Below are 19,323 nucleotides of genomic sequence, written 5' to 3'. Positions count from 1 at the left end.
GAAAATACAAAAACCAAAGACTAACTAACAACTTTCCAAACAATATAATTTCTCTATTTATCATAATTGTAATACCATAAACTTAATTTCACAGTTTTACTCTTTAAACGTTCTAAAAGCTAATGTATATAATTTTATAGTCTCCGAGAAAATTAGTCTTATCGCTAGTTTTGTAAAACTAAAAGTTAGTTGAGTAGGTAACAGCGTTGAAATGTCTATCAATCAATGTTACATTGAAATATGATCAATTTAGAAGTTTTCCAAATAATTTATATTGAAATAAATTTTTTGAACTAAATCTTCGAAGAAGGGCGAACAGAAATTTAAATAATTTAGTAAATATAAAAATATAAGTACGTTTGGGATACAAATGTAAAGTCAAGATAGAGAGAGAGAGAGAGGGAGAGAGAGAGAGAGAGAGGTCTCTTTCGCTCAAGGGTCGATCACCACTTTCGATAATATAATAAAGCTCACAATGGTAGTTGTTTACATTTCATCTAATAACACAGCTTATGATAATAGTATAGAGTTTTTATATAAGACATATGATTTATGGTCGTGCAGACTCTGAAGAATGTTGTCACTATTTTTAGAAGAATATTTCAATGTTAATTTCGCATCCGAAGAAGGACAACTATTGGTAAACTACATAAAACATAAATTACAACTACAAGTAGCCGAATTGAGCTTACATCAAGACATTGAACAAAAATCGATGCAGCTTTCTTTAAACATATTTCTAAATTATATAGGTAGATTAATATATGATAATAAATTTAGATATCAACACATATTGGGCATGAAAAGTGAGGTTAGGATATCAGCTTTGAGATGAAATTAATGAATAGTCGTAGGCACAATGGAAATTCCGGCATGTAGACATTCTACAAAAGAACGGTAAAATGTTATCTTGCGTTATTACCATATCATTTTATGCAACTTGTCAAATCTCGGCTAAACACGAATTGCAATAAATGTATCTCATTAGACCTACTTAGTTTCAGGCATTTTACAATTTGCAGGATTTGAGTTAGTCAAAACACTCGACCGCGGTAATTTCACATTTGCACGTCAACAGTAACATAACCTCAAAAAAGGATCCAATCAAGAAACATTGGAGTGCTGTTTGAGTTAACAATGTGATCGAAGAAATTAATAACGGTACATTAGCTGAATCAAAAGGCATTAATAGGAGCAATAAATATTATCATTCCATGAGAAAATATGATGTTCTCTCTATTGGTAATATTTTTTTAATGCGAAACATATTTCATCAACCTATAATTTATATAATACCCAAGGAACAATATTTTGACGTATTAGGGGAATGTCCCAGTCTACATGACATGGTGGGCCAGATAAAATTTTAATCGCGCGGAAAAATTAATATTACAGTCTTGGAGCTGCGGTCGAAGATTTTATTTCACTTTGCAGGGAGTGTAATCTCAAACAGACACTACCACGTAAGGGATTAGTTGTATGTACTAGTCTTTCTAAAGATTTAAATGTTCGAGGTCAGGTGGACCTGGCGGATTTTCAATCTGTCCAGATGGAAATTATAAATGGCTTCTTAAAACCACGCTATCAAATGCACTACAAAGTAGGTACCTCGAGAGGAATTATAAAATCTTGGTTTTCAGAAATAAATTACAAGATTTCTCGGCTGATTTCCAAGATGAAGTCCCTAATCATGTAATCACATTGAGATAGGCAATTATATTTCATTCCAATTTCGGTGATCAAGGTTTTCAGAAATGTGAAGCTGGCAATAGACAGTAGAAATCAAATAAATGTACCTATAAGAATTTAGGTTCCAATAAATACCATAGAAGCTTGACATGCAGTAATAAATAAATAGATAGTTTGCCTTTGCAATTTTCACTTTTAGTTGAGAATTTAATTATATCGATTTCATTTGTGTGTATTTTATATTATAGTCAAAGTTTGTTTAGATATCTATGCATTTACGTATTTGTTTAATTTTAGAAATGTTTAGTTATGTACTTTTTTCAATGAACCTGTGGTTGATAAATTCATCTCTTATTTCTAATTGTGACTAGGAAATAACGGGAAAATTGTAAAATGTCTCAAAATAACCAGGTAAAATGAGACACGTTGACTCCCACACGTATTAAGGCGGTATTTTGTCAAAATGCCTACAATTATCTAGTTATAACGCAACAAAGCTCTCAGGATCACGTTTTTTTTTTTTGTAAATTACCCAGGCTTTCTATCAATAACTTGAATTTTCATTGCGCCTTCGATAAATACATTATTTAAACGTATGAAAGCACACAATTGAATTGAAGTGAACGATTTAGTGTGCTCCGTAAAGTTTGAACGGTATTAAGATGTTAGTTAAGATAGTAACTAATCTGTAATTTGTGAAGTAAAACATTTGTGATTGTGTTCTGAAGGGAACGGACTCTCGAAGCTTAAAACAAACAATAGTATTAATGAATATGTTAAAGTACATTAACCGAAACTTTAAATAATCTCATATTAGTGATCTATGATAGACTGTCATTCGTAGATATCTAAAGGCAACTGAAGGCTGGTATAGCTGAAAAAGAATAGAATGGGAAGAAGCGGATAAAACTTCTTAAGAGACTCGGGCAGTAAATTACAAAAAGTTTATAAACAGGCATATTAGTTAAGAATTTGCTTACCTGGATCGAAGAACATTTACCATAAATTATAATCTTCCAATAAATATATTTGCTGCCAAAGAAAGCGGCGATCTATGTTAATACCATATAAGTTTTACCATGAGTCTCTGAAGACGACACTTGGTTATCGAAACGCACGTCAGACAATGTAATTGTGAGTGCTTAAGGTAGTGTAAGCAATATGTTCAGTATGAATATAATCAACTTATTTAAACATATAAGTAAGCTGCTAAAAGGGACTTTTGCTTAAAAGTATTAGTTAAGACTTATAATTTCACATAATCATTTGCATAAGCATAGCTTCAATCTTTAAAAAATTAGCACATTTAATAAATAATTTGAACATGTGATCTGCACTACCCTCCAATAAACTAATAAACAAATTAAAACAATTAAAGTAAGTTCAATTGATGAAAACTATTAACGTATAAAAATGACTAATACATTCAGAGCATTCAGAGGAATACCAATGAAAAGATAAAAGGTACTATCATAAGTTGTCATTTCTCATAAATTTATTGTTAACGTGTGCATATATAACATAATTTTGGAGAATCGTATCTATATTAAAATTTAGATTCATTGGTGTATTCACACATTCATCAACTCAGGTATTAGATATAAGGTAAGAGATTAACGCAAATAATTTTCAAAAGATAGGCAACCCTATTGAACCCAGAAAACTTTGACTTATAACAGAATCCAAATTACCAAACTAAACTTCCATTTTTCTTCATAAAATTTTTTGTTCGCGTTCGTTGCTTAGTCAAGGAGAACCAATAGTTGGGTGATTTATGGTAGTAACAACACAAGAAACAAAGAACGTTTCCGTTATATAGCTGGAGCTGAAGAAGTTTCCCATTCATCTAGTCCAGTGGCCAGCACAGTGCGGCTCCGGAGCCGCATGTGGCTCTTTGGCTCCTTAAGTACGGCTCTGGTGCAAAGATCTACGTAAGATGCAATATTCCCATTCAATAAAACTTGGTGAGAACAAAATTATATGGTATTTGGATAAATTAATTTTCTTCTATAAATGGAGAACATGTGTAATTTTATCTTAAAAGGTAGGTAGGTAAAGGAAACTTAATTTTCCCGATGTTAGAAGTAATAATAACATTCGAGAGGAAATTACCCATTTTGCTCAAAATTTTAAAAGGTTGTTCCACTTTTCAACCCTGCTGAAGTATCCCGAAGAAAATAATTCCTCTATTGATAAACACCACTTTTATTTTAAATATGAGGGAAGCATTTCTCAGCAGATTACAGAAATTTGAAAACTGCAGAGCTACTTCAATATTTGTCACAAATATAATCTAATTGTCACAATAACCGAGTTGAAATTTTCTCCTTTTCAAATTGACATTGGTAGCTTTGAAATACAATTGGTGGATTTTCAAACAAGGAGATATGGTACTTCAATACGAATGTCTTTATGTTGAAATATTGGATGAGAAAGAATTTGATCTTAGTCCACAACACAAGTGGTTTGCTTTGAATGACCTGGAGAAGGAAGACATAAAAACATAATAATTTCCAACTATTGGAATAGTATTTCTGATAAATACAATCAGCTGAAAAAGGTCATGCAAACAATCCTTTTAAAGCATGTAAATTATGAAGAATAAAATGAGCAGTCGTCTTATTGGTAAGAACTTGTATCATGCCATTAAAAACAACAACATACAAACCTGACTTTCTCAAACTTTCCAAGGAGATACAGGCATCTTGTTCTCATAAATTATTATATGAAGTATGAAATTTAGTTTTATCTAGTGTAATAAAGTAAGCTAAGCAAGCAATTTTTTTTAAATTGTATTTTGGCTCTTGCCGACCACAGGTCTAGTCTAAAACAAGCTCGTTTTCTTGTATGTGCTAATACATTCAGCAAGCGATGTTTTCACAATACTCCAAGCAATTATCACTGTAAATATTTCATCTTTCTAAAAAGTATATTTACATTAATGAATATTGATACCCAATTAAATTTGTATTAATACGGTACACGGTACGGAACTGTTTTTTTTGTTGATGTTTTCTCTCCCTAAACTCTTTACTGTCACTATTCATACTCCATTTTAACTTTAGGTGCTCCAATAGTAACGATGTACAACGTTATATGGGATTTGGCATTTAATTCTTAATTTTCCATTGATTTTTAAAAATTCGCATTAATAATAAATTCGCACAAACGAAAAATATAATACTATCGGGAGGATTTGTTTTTTAATTACCCAGCAATTATCTCCTTCAATTCAAATACCTTCCTAAAACCAATAAAAAATTGATATGATTTGTGCTTTGTTTACTATCAACGATTGAAACGTGTTTTTAAATTAGAATCAATCACTGTAAATACCGTGAATTTCGACAGATTACATTTTTGCAATTCTAATTCGAGATCTGTCGCTTCGTTTTATACTATGTTTACATTACAGCACTGTCTGGTATGCGAGCTCGATTCCACACAACTTTTTATATCGCATTATTTCATCAACGCTTCCGATTTTGTTCTCGAATTCGCCGACTGAGTTCAAGTTTTCTTAGTTTGCTTTCACATTTTCGATTTCCGCTAAAACATTCTCAAATCGAGTACTACAATGGAACTAAGTGTACGATGTGCTACTTTTCACAATCGTGAAAGGACCATTACTGATTATTGAAAAGATAGGAAGGCAAAATATATCGATATAGAAATAGAATCTCATGGTGCTGTATTATTATCAAAGCAATACGAGCTCTCATATTAAAGTTGATGATATTGAGAGAGAAGCAGCTACGAGTTGTTTCATCCCAACGACACACTTCTAACCTCGATACGTGATATACTGGTGTGAGTTATTTGAAATAGTATTACCTTCAATCCAGTTCAATTTACGCTATTGTAACTGGCCTACTTTTCTCGCCTTCCACTGCATCGACGTAATATGCAAATTCGGTTAAGTGACCTTTAAGTACAACCCGATGATTAATATATGTCAGCAGTAATTCTTTGTTCTACCTAATATTCTCCGTATCATTGAGAAGCGTTTTGTATCAATACTTGTATTCAGGAGAACGTAGAAAATATAAGATAAAGTAATTAGCTGCTTTTTTTCAGAATAATGTTAAATGTTAGTATCTAAATTGTAATGCCAAAGTAGCTTAAGACAACAGAAAAGACTTGACAAAGTTTGAAGGCTCTGATATATTGGTAGGTACTTTTCAGAATATCAGACTGAAAGTATCCTTAATCTCTAACCAAATACATGCCATGAGAAAATCTTACCAGTTGCGAAATGGTTAAGTAAAGAACCATATCATGGTGCTAAGTAAGAAATATTACAATCCCCAAAGTTTCATTAAAATTTAGTTAAATTTTGTATTTTTGGTTAAAAATCAAAGTAGCAAGCGTTTGACTATTTGGGGCTAATACCAAATAATCATCATCGTTAGACTAGAGATCGATATCCGTGTTGAAATATACGTAGGAAAGTGCCATGTAACACACCAAGCCATAAAACTCATCCATCTCACAGTTTTCTAATAAATTTTGACAGACCACTAAAAAGATATTATGTAAAATTTCGTAGTACGCATTTATTCCGCAAAACTCATTGAACTGTCATATCTATGTGATCTGCAATGATTTGTATTAATAGCGTTGTTTCGCTATTTTATTTTAATTCGGTTAAAATGCTGATGAAACTATTTTCATAGTGAAAATAGCTTACAAAGAAGTCGGTGGGAAAGAAATTATAGTGTACGAGTGGTTTACAAGGTTTAAAAAAAACTAGTTGTGTTCGCCCATTAAATGTCCGAATCATAAGGAAACGCAGTTGAAATCTTGTGCTCACAAACCTTTAAATGACAACGATTTGAGAATTAAAAGGGTTACCGTGAATTTTATTACTCGGACTTTCTCTGATAGATTAAGAAAGGTATTGAATTGAAACATGTCATGATTTGAAAGAACAGCTTGAAACTGATCCAGAATATCTTTTGAAGATAATTTCTGATGATATGATCGAACCAATAGTAAATTTAATGGAAAACCCCGTAGTCATTCCGTTAAAAGTTTCGTATCTATGGCTGATAACAGACTGGTACTTCTACTTGCAGCAAACTTTTTTGGCACTGTCACGTTTTCTCACGCACCCACTCGCCTCTCCGGATTACATATATACATTTACACGGATAAAACCGTTCGGACAAATGTATTAGTTTTTAGTAATTGCATTTTGGAGAGGATACGTTAATCCGTGCAAATTATATTATATTCTTGTATGGAAATAATGTTGAAATATTGTTTCGAACACGTCGACGACATGGACCGCGAAGCCGGTTCTGTCCGGTTGTAATGTAACTCTGAAATTTTGCGAATTCGTGGCACCGAATTCTTTAGGAAGGTCTTTTAATTCATTTGTTTCGTTTGGTTATTTTCTAGAATTTTTTAGAAATTTGTTATGCCTCTAAACGAGTTTCCCAAATGAGCGGAGTAGGTTAGCTCATAATAAATAGTCATAATGAACAGAACAACATAGAAAAGTGACCGGTGAATTTAAGTAAATTATATATATGTATTATCTACTTGTGAATAAAATTTATTAAATACTTGCTAACTCAGCAAATGTTGTTTTGCCACATAAAATATATCTAGGAAATATTTTTCTAGTTCAATAAAAATAAATGACTGACTGACTATAAGTGTGTAAGGATGTACTTATAATCGAAAGCATTGTAGACATTCTTTATTAAAGTGATGAATATATTTCAAACTACAATATTCTTGATAGCTACATAAAAATGCCACATATAGTTGGCCAATAACCACTTGGGATGAGCGTAATATTCAACATCAGGCTGGAATGCTGGTATAGACTAGAAATTAATCTGTTGTAAATGCTCGAAGAACTTGTTGACGTTGTTGGTCAATTCCTCTACGTCTGTTGACTAAGAATATGCGCGTTTTTCCTCGTTCTAATTGTCTCTGTCGATTTCTTAAATTTCGGGCCTCTTGCGATTGTGATTCACGTAACTTCATCGTGCTCCACGCACATCTGCATTGTTCTTGTGCATTTTCTTTTCTATCTAGTATGACTTTAGATTTGATTGTTCGATGATCAAATTAATCCTTTTGCGTCTTGATGGCATTGTTGACTGTACATATGACCTATAAATAAATCGAGTTAAAATACTTATAGTAAAACTTCTATATTTATCAAACACACGTTTCTGTTTAAAAATTATTTGTGAAATTGTTAAGTACAACATGTACAGGTACAATAGTGGCCGTTGTTTTTAGTTATTAATAAATTATGATTAAATAATTATGTCACTGGAAATTGATGATAGATTTATTAGAGAATAAAATTAACATGAGAGCTGGACAGAAAAGTCAAAATAATACGTATAAAAGTCACTGCTACGATCGATTATAAATAAAATGAAAAAAAAAAAATTGTCAAAAACTGTATGGTAAGCATATATGTAATACTTCTATATGGACAGTTTCTAAAAGTGAATGCTGTTCCGACTAAGGAGACAAAATAGCAACGATTTCTCTATCCTCCGAGGTTTCAGCTCGGTTCTGAGCATTCTCAAGCATGCGCAGTATAGATAAAGTGTCACGAACGATAGAGAAAATGAATATCGTCAGCACCATAATGTAGGAAGTTCTTTCCCCTACCAACTGTCCATATAGGAGTATTACATATATGATAGTGAGTACGACTAGAGACCGGCTCCGCTCATATCCCTACTCCGTGATGTTTGGTGCATTGGAGGTGAGAGCGGTAGACACTTATCGGGGATAACTGATCGACTGATAATTGATTAGTTATCGAAATATCAAATTAAATTGAGAAAAAAAAATGATTAAAGAAAATTGAAATTATAAATTCTGTATAAGAATTTATTGTACAATTATTATATTCGATTGCCATCTTACAATCATTTTCCAGATCTGGGACAAAATAAAACAAAGTAATATGATGATGAAATTAAGAATCATGACAAAGTAAAAACAAAAATATATACCTACTGAATAAGCATATAAAATTTCATAAAAATCGTCGGAGGAGTATGGTAACTAACATTGTTACACGAGAATTTTATATAAAGTGTTTTCCCGTTCTTGCAACATTTTTTACCGATGCTTCGATCCTATTGGTCACAGCGTGAAGTTACAATTTGATTAATTAGTCACGCATTGAAGCTGCAAAACGCCAATACTATATAATAAAGTGGATAAACTTTCCTAATTTTTTTATTCTTTAATTTGCAGGTTATTTCGCCTTGCCATCAATTTACTGCCTCGCATGGATTTGCCTTGATGTTCTTTTCTGTACAGCCTCAATAATGCATCTATGTACGATCAGCGTGGATAGATACCTTTCACTAAGGTATCCAATGAAGTTTGGTAGGAATAAATCAAGAAGAAGAGTGATTTTCAAAATAATTTTTGTGTGGTTGCTGTCAATAGCTATGAGTCTACCTCTTAGCTTGATGTATTCAAAGGTGAGATTTTAGAATAGTTCTAAGCTATCTTTATATTGGATCCTTCCATATATTTTAATTAAATGAAGTGGAGCAAATCTCTGAGCGAACAAATCTTTTGATTTCAATCAAACGCAGTGATTGAGTAATTGAGAAGCTGCTGCCTTCGCTTTTTGTATTAAGAATTGATTTATTGTCAACATAAAAACATGAAGTTTTATTACAGAAAATGCATACGAGTTTGAAAGAAGTAGAATCCTTTATTTTTGAAAAATTTCTTATAATTTATAGAGAAGAATATGGAAATAACTATAAAACAAATACTTACATTAACTCTTCTGATCCGTTCTGGTCAATCAATCCGCATTGTTTTCACTTATTTCTGCAAGGGAAAGGAGTGGTTTTTACAAATGTATACCATCTTTTCTCTCTCAGTATTTCCGAGCCTCTACTATTTATACATTCACGTATTTATGTGCCCATATCATAACCTTATTGTTATTATACAACTTAGTTATTTGGGCAATAGAGCTTCGCTAAAGACGACAGAGACGTTATTTTTGATTTTTACAAAACACAAAATTATTCAAGATAACTGGATAAATATACAAATAAAAAAAGTGTTGTAATAATTATTCCATTTAGGAAGTATTGTACTTTTTCCCACTTTTTTGGGTGTTAGAATGAAACTTCCTTTCAAACTTTTCAAATGTTTAATTTTGATGGTGTTGATGAAAATGTGACACAATTAAAATATTTTCAACATGCTTTCACGTAAACAATCACTTTTAACACTGTTGTATGTCATTAAATTGGCATTTTCAATCGCAGTTGTACAAAACCTCATTTATCGTATCTCCAAACACCACATTTTGTTAAAACTGACACCAAATGAAAGTTTTTACATTTATATCATTCAATAAAAAAAATTATCTCGAATTACATCTAGAAAAATTCATACTATTTTAAAATTAAAACGTAAAAAGACTATTTTGTGAACACTTATTCAGCAGCATTCATTTTATTATAAATAGAAATTGTTGCGAATTAAAATTTTAATGAGTTTTGTTAATTAATTCATTACAATTAATTAAATTCATCCAATTTATGTAAATGTTTATTTTTGTTAATAAAGTTTTTTCAAAAATAGTTTTCTGGGAGTGAAATCCTTAATTGGCGCAGTCAGTAAGATTCGTGCGGACATGTATTTTTTATTTTTCATCCCGATAAAAAGCTCGATTTTGTATTTTAATACTTAGTGCGAAAACCTACAGCCTACGAGGGAAGAAGCAATAAGACTCAGCCTTCAGATCGCATAAGATTTTCAAGAAAGGAGAGAAGAAGAATTCGAAAGATTTCTTAAAAATGGTTTTCCGGGAGTGAAATTCTTAATTGGCGCATTCAGTAGGATTCGTGCGGTCCTGTATTTTTTACGTTTAGTCACGATAAAAAACTCGACTTTATGTTTTATTACGTAGTGTGACCTACATGGTAACATGAAGTAGGAATCAGCCTTTAGATCGCTCAAGATTTTCAAGAAAGAAGAAAATTGAAGATAATAAGAAAGAAGAATTCGAAAGTTTCCTTAAAAATCGTTTTCCGGGAGTTAAATCTTTAATTGGCGCAGTCAATAGTCAAAAACTCGACTTTTTATTTTAATACGTAGTGTGACCTACGAGGGAACAAGAAACGGACTCAGCGTTCAACAGAAAATGGGAAAAGGGAATTCGAAATTTACGGAAGAAGACACCGTCTGAAAAATAACCCCATTATAAGTTACATCTATAAAAATTCAGATGAATTATAACGTAACAAAATATATTTAGTAAACATAATTTACTTTACTATAAATAGAAATTGTGAGAGCTAACATTTTGATGAGTTTTGTTAATTCACTTATTGAACTTAATTTAATTCAATTAATCTTTGTTCAATTAATTTTTGTTTTTGTGAATAAAGTTTTTTTAAAAATAGTTTTCCGTGAGTGAAATCCTTAATTCTAATCTATTACATTAGAGAAAACACCAATACTATAATGGTATTGAATATTTTTATTTTCTTTTAATTTTTATGTCGGAAATCGTGAGGATTGTTCAGTTAATTATGCAGAAGCGTTGAAATTCTAAATATTCACCCAGTCTAAACATATACAAATATGTTAGATGAAGCCGTTTATATTCATGCTTGGAATTGCTTTTCCGTTACATAAAGCAGGTATAAACATTATCGGATAATAAAGTGAATTTGGTATGGAACGAGTAACAAAAATATGCAACAGCGAGTGACGCAAATAATTTGTATACGTGAAATCGGAGAAAATCTTTTAGTATATAATAACGACGTTTCGTGATAAAATTCTTCACTGACATACGGAGAGCTTACAGAGGTATCGACAAAACTATTTATAGATACTTATTTTATTTATACCTCATAAAAATCATGGAATATTTACTTTCCTATCATAACTTAATATGTATACCAAATGTATTAGTTACATTGAGGGCGTTAAAAGTTAAATCATAATAGTACATTATTGGAGGAGTGAGAACGAGTAATGATAATTATTACTCATTACGAAAATTTTTATGTAATTAGTAATGGCCATTACTGGCGAATGTAATATTAGACTTTACCTGCTACAAATATAATGAAAAAACCTCATATTATTGTTAGAGAGAAGTTACAGGTGGACTTTCTTCACCCATCATATTATAAGCACTACTTTCTGAGATAGATGTACTCTTATTATTGTTATCACTGTGTTTGATACAGTTATTTTTGTTTAATTGTTTCCACAACCTTTCTTCCTCGTTTGATATTGATATTTATGTTGCCGTCAAAATAACCCTCGACAAATGAGGTCGATTTCTAACTAGCCCGCCCGAAAAGTAAGTTCGAAAGTATTTGAAATTTTTAGAGCAAATAGCCATTTGGTATAATGTGAAAAAGTTGCTAGGTGTTACATTCGTATGAAAAGGAAAACATGATGATGGGTGTACCAGAGTTAAAGAAACTTCGTTGACTTGTATATGATTTTCACAGTTAGTTTTATTGGAAGAGTTATAAGAATTGATTTATTTCCGAATGTTGATCTATTTATAAAAGAAACTCCCAAAAATTGTTATAGCTTCTCTATAAAAACGAAAGTTTGTTAAAAGATAATCAGGTCCTACCAATTCATTGCATTTTTCGTTTTAACTATACTACCAAAGAGACAATGCGCTAACGACTTCCTAATACCAAAATCATAGCGTTTCTCTTCCAAATTTCCATTTTAATTGCAGTCTAGAAAGGATCGTGTGGATTGACAAGAAGGTCGACCAACTATCACGCTTTCTGCGGGAAAGTAATCCATTATCTGACTGAGGTATACATTGAGGAAAAGAATAATTATTTGTTTTGGTCGAAAAATTTAATTATTCAACAACTTATACAATAATATCATTTTTTATTTCAACTATAAGTGCAAGTAATTATGATTTTTTGTGAACTATATGGTGAACTATTTTCAGGATCAAGGCTCATTAATTATAGATGGTACGTGTCAAATTCCTGATCCGCTCTTCAAAGTTGTTGGATCAATAATATGCTTTTACATACCTCTATTGGTTATGCTCATGACGTATGCACTAACAGTGAGACTGTTAGCCAGTCAAAAGCAAAATTTAGCTACACCTGATTGGTCAAACAACTGGATAGCGGGAGCAACTCCTTCACCAATTGGTAAGTGCTTTTTTTGAATTTTACTTTCATGAAATTATTGTAGTAGTACGTTATTTTATTGAAAATACAATTAATACTCTTTTGTATTTGCTAAAACTAAAAAAATATCTTCTATAACCAATAAACTTATTCCAGTCAGATAATATCTGTATAAATTGTATGAATTGGATGGCATCATTGCATGAGCATCAATACGATGTGAAGAATCAACACAACCGACTGGCTTATTTTTTTGGTCAACCTAGTGAAGAAGAAAATTATATATTGTTATCATTTAAATTTTACTAAATAAACTTTCTGATACTATTTTCTCCCATACAGTTGCTAATGAAACGATTTATATTACGAGTTTTAATGAAGAGAAATTTTAACAAAAGTGGCCCTGAGAAACACGCCGAAATTATTTTTAGTATTTTGGGTCCTTCTCTAGAGAGAATATATGAAAATATAAAATTAAAGAAGCAATTTATTTTGAAATATATCCAATAACGAACTTTGCCACAAATTTAGTGCATTTCAGTTTATTTTTTCAAATAAGAGGTGGGGAAGAGTGGGAGCCTTGTTATGAAAAAATGCCAGTTCTCCTTGGCAGATTTTCATAAACTTCTTGTTGCTGAAAAGAGCTAGTGTCTAGCAATACGAAATATGTTAATTTTGAGCAAATAAATTAGCAACGTGATTGCTAGAATGCAATATTTCAGATATTGTGATTTTTCTGGACAATTTTGAATAGAAGCATGGTAACTTAAGTAGTCCTTTTTTCTGCCCCGAGATATCTTAATAAATGTGTAAACGATGAGAATTTGTCCTCAAAAATCTACTACGCTGGTTGGCCCAAGCGGAAATTCCTAATAATCCTAACAATGAAAACAAATCATTGAACAAAACATGTGAAAAAGTTTCTTCCCTGCCAGCCATTCTTCAAAACACCACGAGGGTTAAAACATTTGAGATCATTATTCGGTTGGTAATAATGAACGAATTCAATGTGTCTTACTGCTTTTATTACATATAATATTTAAGATTGCTGAATTATTGTAGTTATTAAATATTGATGATCCTGAAATACTTCCACGAATTTTGTGTACAGATTAGTCCACATTTCATATCAGTGTTAAAGTAAATCAGTCGTTGGTCTGTACGTTTATGATACAGGATTATATGCGGACACATAATTAGGCCACTTTTTTTATTAAACAGTTTATGGTGAAATATATTTATACTTCATAAGAAACGAATTACCACTGTTTCCATAAGATACAACATTAGCAATTAGTCTTACCACATGATAGTTTTTCCGGCACATTATTCCATATGTTTTAGGATTTTTTTGATCATACATACCCTAATAGCTGAATAGGATGTGGAAGTTTATTTATTTTGCAACCTAGATCTCCAGACCTAACTTGTTATGGTTTTTATTTGTGGGGCGGGATAAAAGATCTTGTTGGACCCATGACAAGGGATGATATGATTGAAAGAATTCTACAGGCAATAAAAAGTACTAGTATTTCAATGGCAGAATTCAAATTGCTGACCTGTCTGCAACTGATTTCATATAGAATAATGGAAGACATTTTGAACATCAAGGGCGCCACTAATCACTCAATTGTTAATTGTTAGATCTGTTGCGTGGTATATTTAATGATCTCTTCTAATTACTAATAATGATAGCTTTACATTTAGATAACGCCATCTGGGGGCAACTATAAGATTATTATGAGAACTGCATGTAAGCCTATATAAGAACTTTTCATCCAGACTCTAATTGTATTTTTCATTGGGGCAAAGCAGCCTAATAGATATTTGTAGAAAAATTCTCACGCTTAGATATCTTGGGAGAAAAAAAATATCTTTTAGGAGGAATACTTGAACTTTCATTATTCTTTATAAATTTGTCCAGAGAAATCACAATATCTAAAATATATGAAACAACGCTATATAACATGTAGTACTGGACAAAAACTCTTCCAAATAACATATATTACCCATTCTTCCCCACCTTTTATTTAAAGAGATAGACTAGAGTTTGTGATATACAAAATACGCAGAATTTGTTCAAAAATCGGTTATTGCATATAAAAAGGTACTTAGTTTGGTCAATTTTAAATAATTCTGCTTTTTAATTTTTAAATACTCCCTAGTTGTGGACGTACAATTATACAAGTCTTTCTGAGGGTCACTTTTGACCCAATTTTTTTTCCTGATGCTGTAATATAATCCATTTCTGAGACAAGACCGACGGCCATTTTTAGTTGCCCAGCCGTTACAATTTATATATGTGACGATTTCTTTTCTTAAATCTACCTATTTATTTCCATGCCGTTAATTATGGAGCAAATGAAAACGTTTCTCCTGGAAGTATTGGATGAAGAACTACACACAAGTGTCAATAAAATATCACAATACAAATATAGAATAACTAAATTCTTGTAACAGAGGAAAAAATTCTATGAACGAAAAGTATGTTTGTAAAAGTTGATTACTGCTTCTATTCATCTGGTGCTGTCTATTTTAAAACTGGAATATTGTTTTCTGATATTCAAGTAATTTTAAAGCACACTACTTAGCAGTATTCATATAAATTTCCACGATGGGTAAATTTCCGACTTAAAAAGCTTATGGAATTCCAATACCGGATTTAGGAAAAGGCGTCCACTGTTACAGACGGGGCCTCCAAAAATGAGGGATCTCACAAAAGCGATTTCGAAAAAAACCGGTAAACTATTTTCCTTTTGACATATTTTTGGCTGCTTCAACTTCACTTACCTTGTATAAATATTATATTGTTTTTATGTTTAAAAAAAGTTTGGTCATTTTAAACAGGCAATCAAAAGCTGGGAAAATTCGGTTCGTTATTAGTAAAAGTTGAAATAAATAATTCTCCTTATCGGTTATATTTATTGATGCTTGTTAAATGTTGGGAGACTCTACTTTGTTGGGAGACTCTACTTGGTTTCACAATAAATATTTTATTAAATAACTCAAGTAAGAAATATACTATGAAAATTATTTGGGGTGTCCGAATGCCTTAAGATCTCTAAATCTAGCCATGTGTATACTCAGATCATAACAAAATCCGTAAACTTAAGAAAATTATTCTAAAACACTTCTTATCCAGTTGTTATGACTCGACTCGACTCGAGTCATAACAACTAAATAACTTGAATCTGGTGTCGCAGTAATAAAGTTCTAAGCCCATAAGACAAGAAGCAAAGTGGTACACGTAGAGCACGTGTGAGGTAGTGTGATACAAGAGACTGTGGATTCGGTTGGCAGTTTGCGATTAGCCGATATCAAAAAACGTATGACATTTTTGACAATCGAACAAAACAATTTTTGTTATTCAACTTAAGTGGACAATTTAAAATTACAGCTAAAATGGGTGATACTGACTTTTCTAATTATTCCCGAATTAATCGATACCAGTTAGCTGAAGTATGAGATAATCCGGCAAGGTATTTTTCAAATGTAAATCATTTGCAATAACACCCCCAATTCGAATCTTCAGTTTCGTCTTCATATAATTACCATTTTTTGTATTCCCTTACGGCCTCTATTTTGTCATTTTTTCGTAAAAAAATTAAGGAAAGACTTGCTAGTCACCCACACGTATAACATAGCAAACTCTGTCTGAACTACAACGGGATACCACGTGTGTGAGTTAACGCGTATCGTGTCAGGTCGCGCTTCATCGTCAATTTGCGTCAATGTATTCAATCTTGTAGATTACAAAACTACGTGCTGTGCTGCGTCACCTCACACGTGCTATACGTGTCCCAATTTGCGCCTTGCCCAATTCTTTTTCTCACACTAGTCTATTTTTTCTTTGAAATATTATCAATCAGAACTTTGCTTTTAATCATTTAAAACACGATTAAAAAGAAAAAAATAAGCTTTTGAGTTTTAAAACCCAACTTTTTGCCACTCTGTGACAACAAGGTAATATTGTCAGCAGTTTGAGAAGCATTTTGACCTTTTAAATCCAAATTAATAATCAGTTCTCTTACCTATTCCTTCGGAAACAGTAACAAAAACGAATTAATGTTTCAAAATCAGTTTTTTTGTAACGTCAAATTTATCATTTTGCTAAAACTAAATACTAATTTTATAAAGAAGACAAAAGACTTATTTTTATTCAAAAATTTCAAAGCTACAGTTTTTCAACTTGAAATTATTGAAGAATTTTTTATATTCAATATAGATACGATTTTGTTGTCACTAATAGAGTTTGACTATCACGGATATTTTCTCGCTGTCATTAAAGTAAATGTTAGAGCCTTCAAATGTATAAAGGTGCGAAGGACCATTAAAGTATGAAATCATCATATGTTAGAACCTTGATTGTTGTAACTAATCCAAGGACCATCAACTTAAAAAATGCTTGTTTTTTATGTGTTCAATTATAATCAACAATGTTAAATCAGTATTAACGAAAGCCGGTTCGAATCTCAATTGTCACTGGTCACTCATCTTTCACAGAATGAATTAGATCAGGGTTATCCAATCTTGAAACACAGAGCTGTATAATTGTAAAGTTGGTTGCCTAATGTATTGAACGGTTGTGGACAGAAAAGTTTATTATGGAATATGTGAGAAAAACTACATATTTCTCCAGAGAGCTGATATTTGTTTACTATAATTTACTTTGATTTAAACTTCAATTAGACATTGGAGAATGTAGATAGAGGCCTTTTTAGCATAGATACCCAGACTTGAGGAATTGAATTATTGGAATAATTCAACGTTATAGTTAAAATAGAAGTGACTACTGTGCCAAACACAAGAACGGCGAATTGACACACTTTTATTAGACCATTCTATAAAGGATAACCAAAGTATTTAGATGTGTTTTAGAAACTGAATAATTTCAGTAATTGGATTGGAAGTAGGACATAATGGGGCCTATTTTTAATAGATATCTAGAAAAATTTTAAAAAATCAAGTCAGCATAAACTAAGAAATATAATACTGGAAACAACTCGTAGGGAAATAAATGAACAGTTAAGTTATTCCAAATTAACTTGTAATAATAGACTTGATTAATGCCAATTAGAAGAATGAAGACAATTTGAATGGAATTGGTTATTTGTTATTCTCAATTAGTAGATAAATTAATTACATTCAAATATATCAATATATTGTGAACCTATCTTCGCTCATTATATTCCATAATAAGAATTTTTATGGTAATGTTTAATGATTTCTTGAGACCGCTCAACGGATTTTATGTTGAGATTTTCTCTGGCAGTATGATCATTGTGAAATAACCAACATTTAAGAACAAAGAGACACAAACTATCTCAAATAAGATTATCCTTCTTGCTAAAGCGGTTGCTGTAGTAAAGCCGACAAATCCTCAAATACATAAAAGTCTTGGATGTTAGGAGTTTTATTCGTGTAATCGCTCTAAACTTTTACTTTGATTCCACTTTCAACGTAGAATTCTTGGGATAGACCATTCAACAGTGATTGGTTGGCCACGTAAAAAGTTAATTGTTTCTTCTTGAATGGATTATATTAGTTTCAAAAAACATAGTACGGTCCCTGAGTTCTCAGCTTAGCATAGAAATATTATAAATATTAAATAATAGAATAATATTGTTTTTCAATATACATTCTCCTCACACTTTTCAGAACATCTAACTAATGTTTCTATGCCACCATAAAAATATGATCTTTAGAGACAGAATGTTCGTATACCGTATGTTTATTTTTATTGTCGTTATTAAATCTTTTACTCTTCGATTCGGCCTTCAGTTTTGTAAAAAAAAAATAGTCGGACGTGGCCTGATCAGGGCTATATGGTGTATGGTGTATACAGTACCCTCGAAAATAACTAGTAAGTCAGAGCAACATGACACGTTCATGGTTGTATTTGATTCCTGAAATTCCATCAAAAGGATAACCTCGAAGACCCAAAATATTGTAGCCATCACTTTTTTGGTGCTATTCGTGACCTTTGCTTTTATTGTTACGAGCTTCCCTTCCGATGCCACTCCATCTTGTGGGTGTCAGATCATAGTAGAAGACCATAGTTTTATCATCCGTCCGGACACTGGTAACTTACATGGCTATTATTTTTTTGTTGGCTGCTACCAGAAATAATATGTGATAGTTAAGGGCATGAGTATTTTGAGCTTAGAATTTGTTTTCTATCGCGGTCATCTATGACCGTATATTTTGCCTTTGACAAAAATATTCCCATTTGCTTTTTCTAATTTTATTATTGACCTCACATACTTTGTTATACAGGGTGTTCAGTGACAAAAAAATTTTCTCATGCGACCCCTCCTTTCTGAGTTATGGGCATTTCGAGTTGCGAAATGAGAACTTATATTTAAAAATATTTTCTAAATTCTACTTTCGAATATTATAAATTTTCAATGGATGCTTACGTGTATCATGGAATGCTCTTCCAAGTTCAAAAGAATATCCTCCGAAGACTTCGAAAGCG

General features: G+C 31.7%; 1 protein-coding gene across 1 annotated transcript in view; it reads left to right on the top strand.

Annotated features, from left to right (window-relative positions):
* Nucleotides 1–19,323, top strand: part of LOC130441881 (5-hydroxytryptamine receptor-like) — a 366,379-nt gene that overhangs the window by 313,551 nt on the left and 33,505 nt on the right. Inside the window, exons 3-4 of the mRNA XM_056775706.1 lie at nt 8,932–9,164; nt 12,656–12,866. Coding sequence (XP_056631684.1) covers nt 8,932–9,164; nt 12,656–12,866 — 444 coding nt within the window. The remainder of the gene's footprint in view (nt 1–8,931; nt 9,165–12,655; nt 12,867–19,323) is intronic.

The sequence above is a fragment of the Diorhabda sublineata genome, chromosome 3 (genome assembly GCF_026230105.1).
Source record: "Diorhabda sublineata isolate icDioSubl1.1 chromosome 3, icDioSubl1.1, whole genome shotgun sequence".
NCBI lineage: Eukaryota > Metazoa > Arthropoda > Insecta > Coleoptera > Chrysomelidae > Diorhabda > Diorhabda sublineata.
Note: the sequence above shows the minus strand (reverse complement) of the source record. Positions and strands in the feature narration are given on the sequence as shown.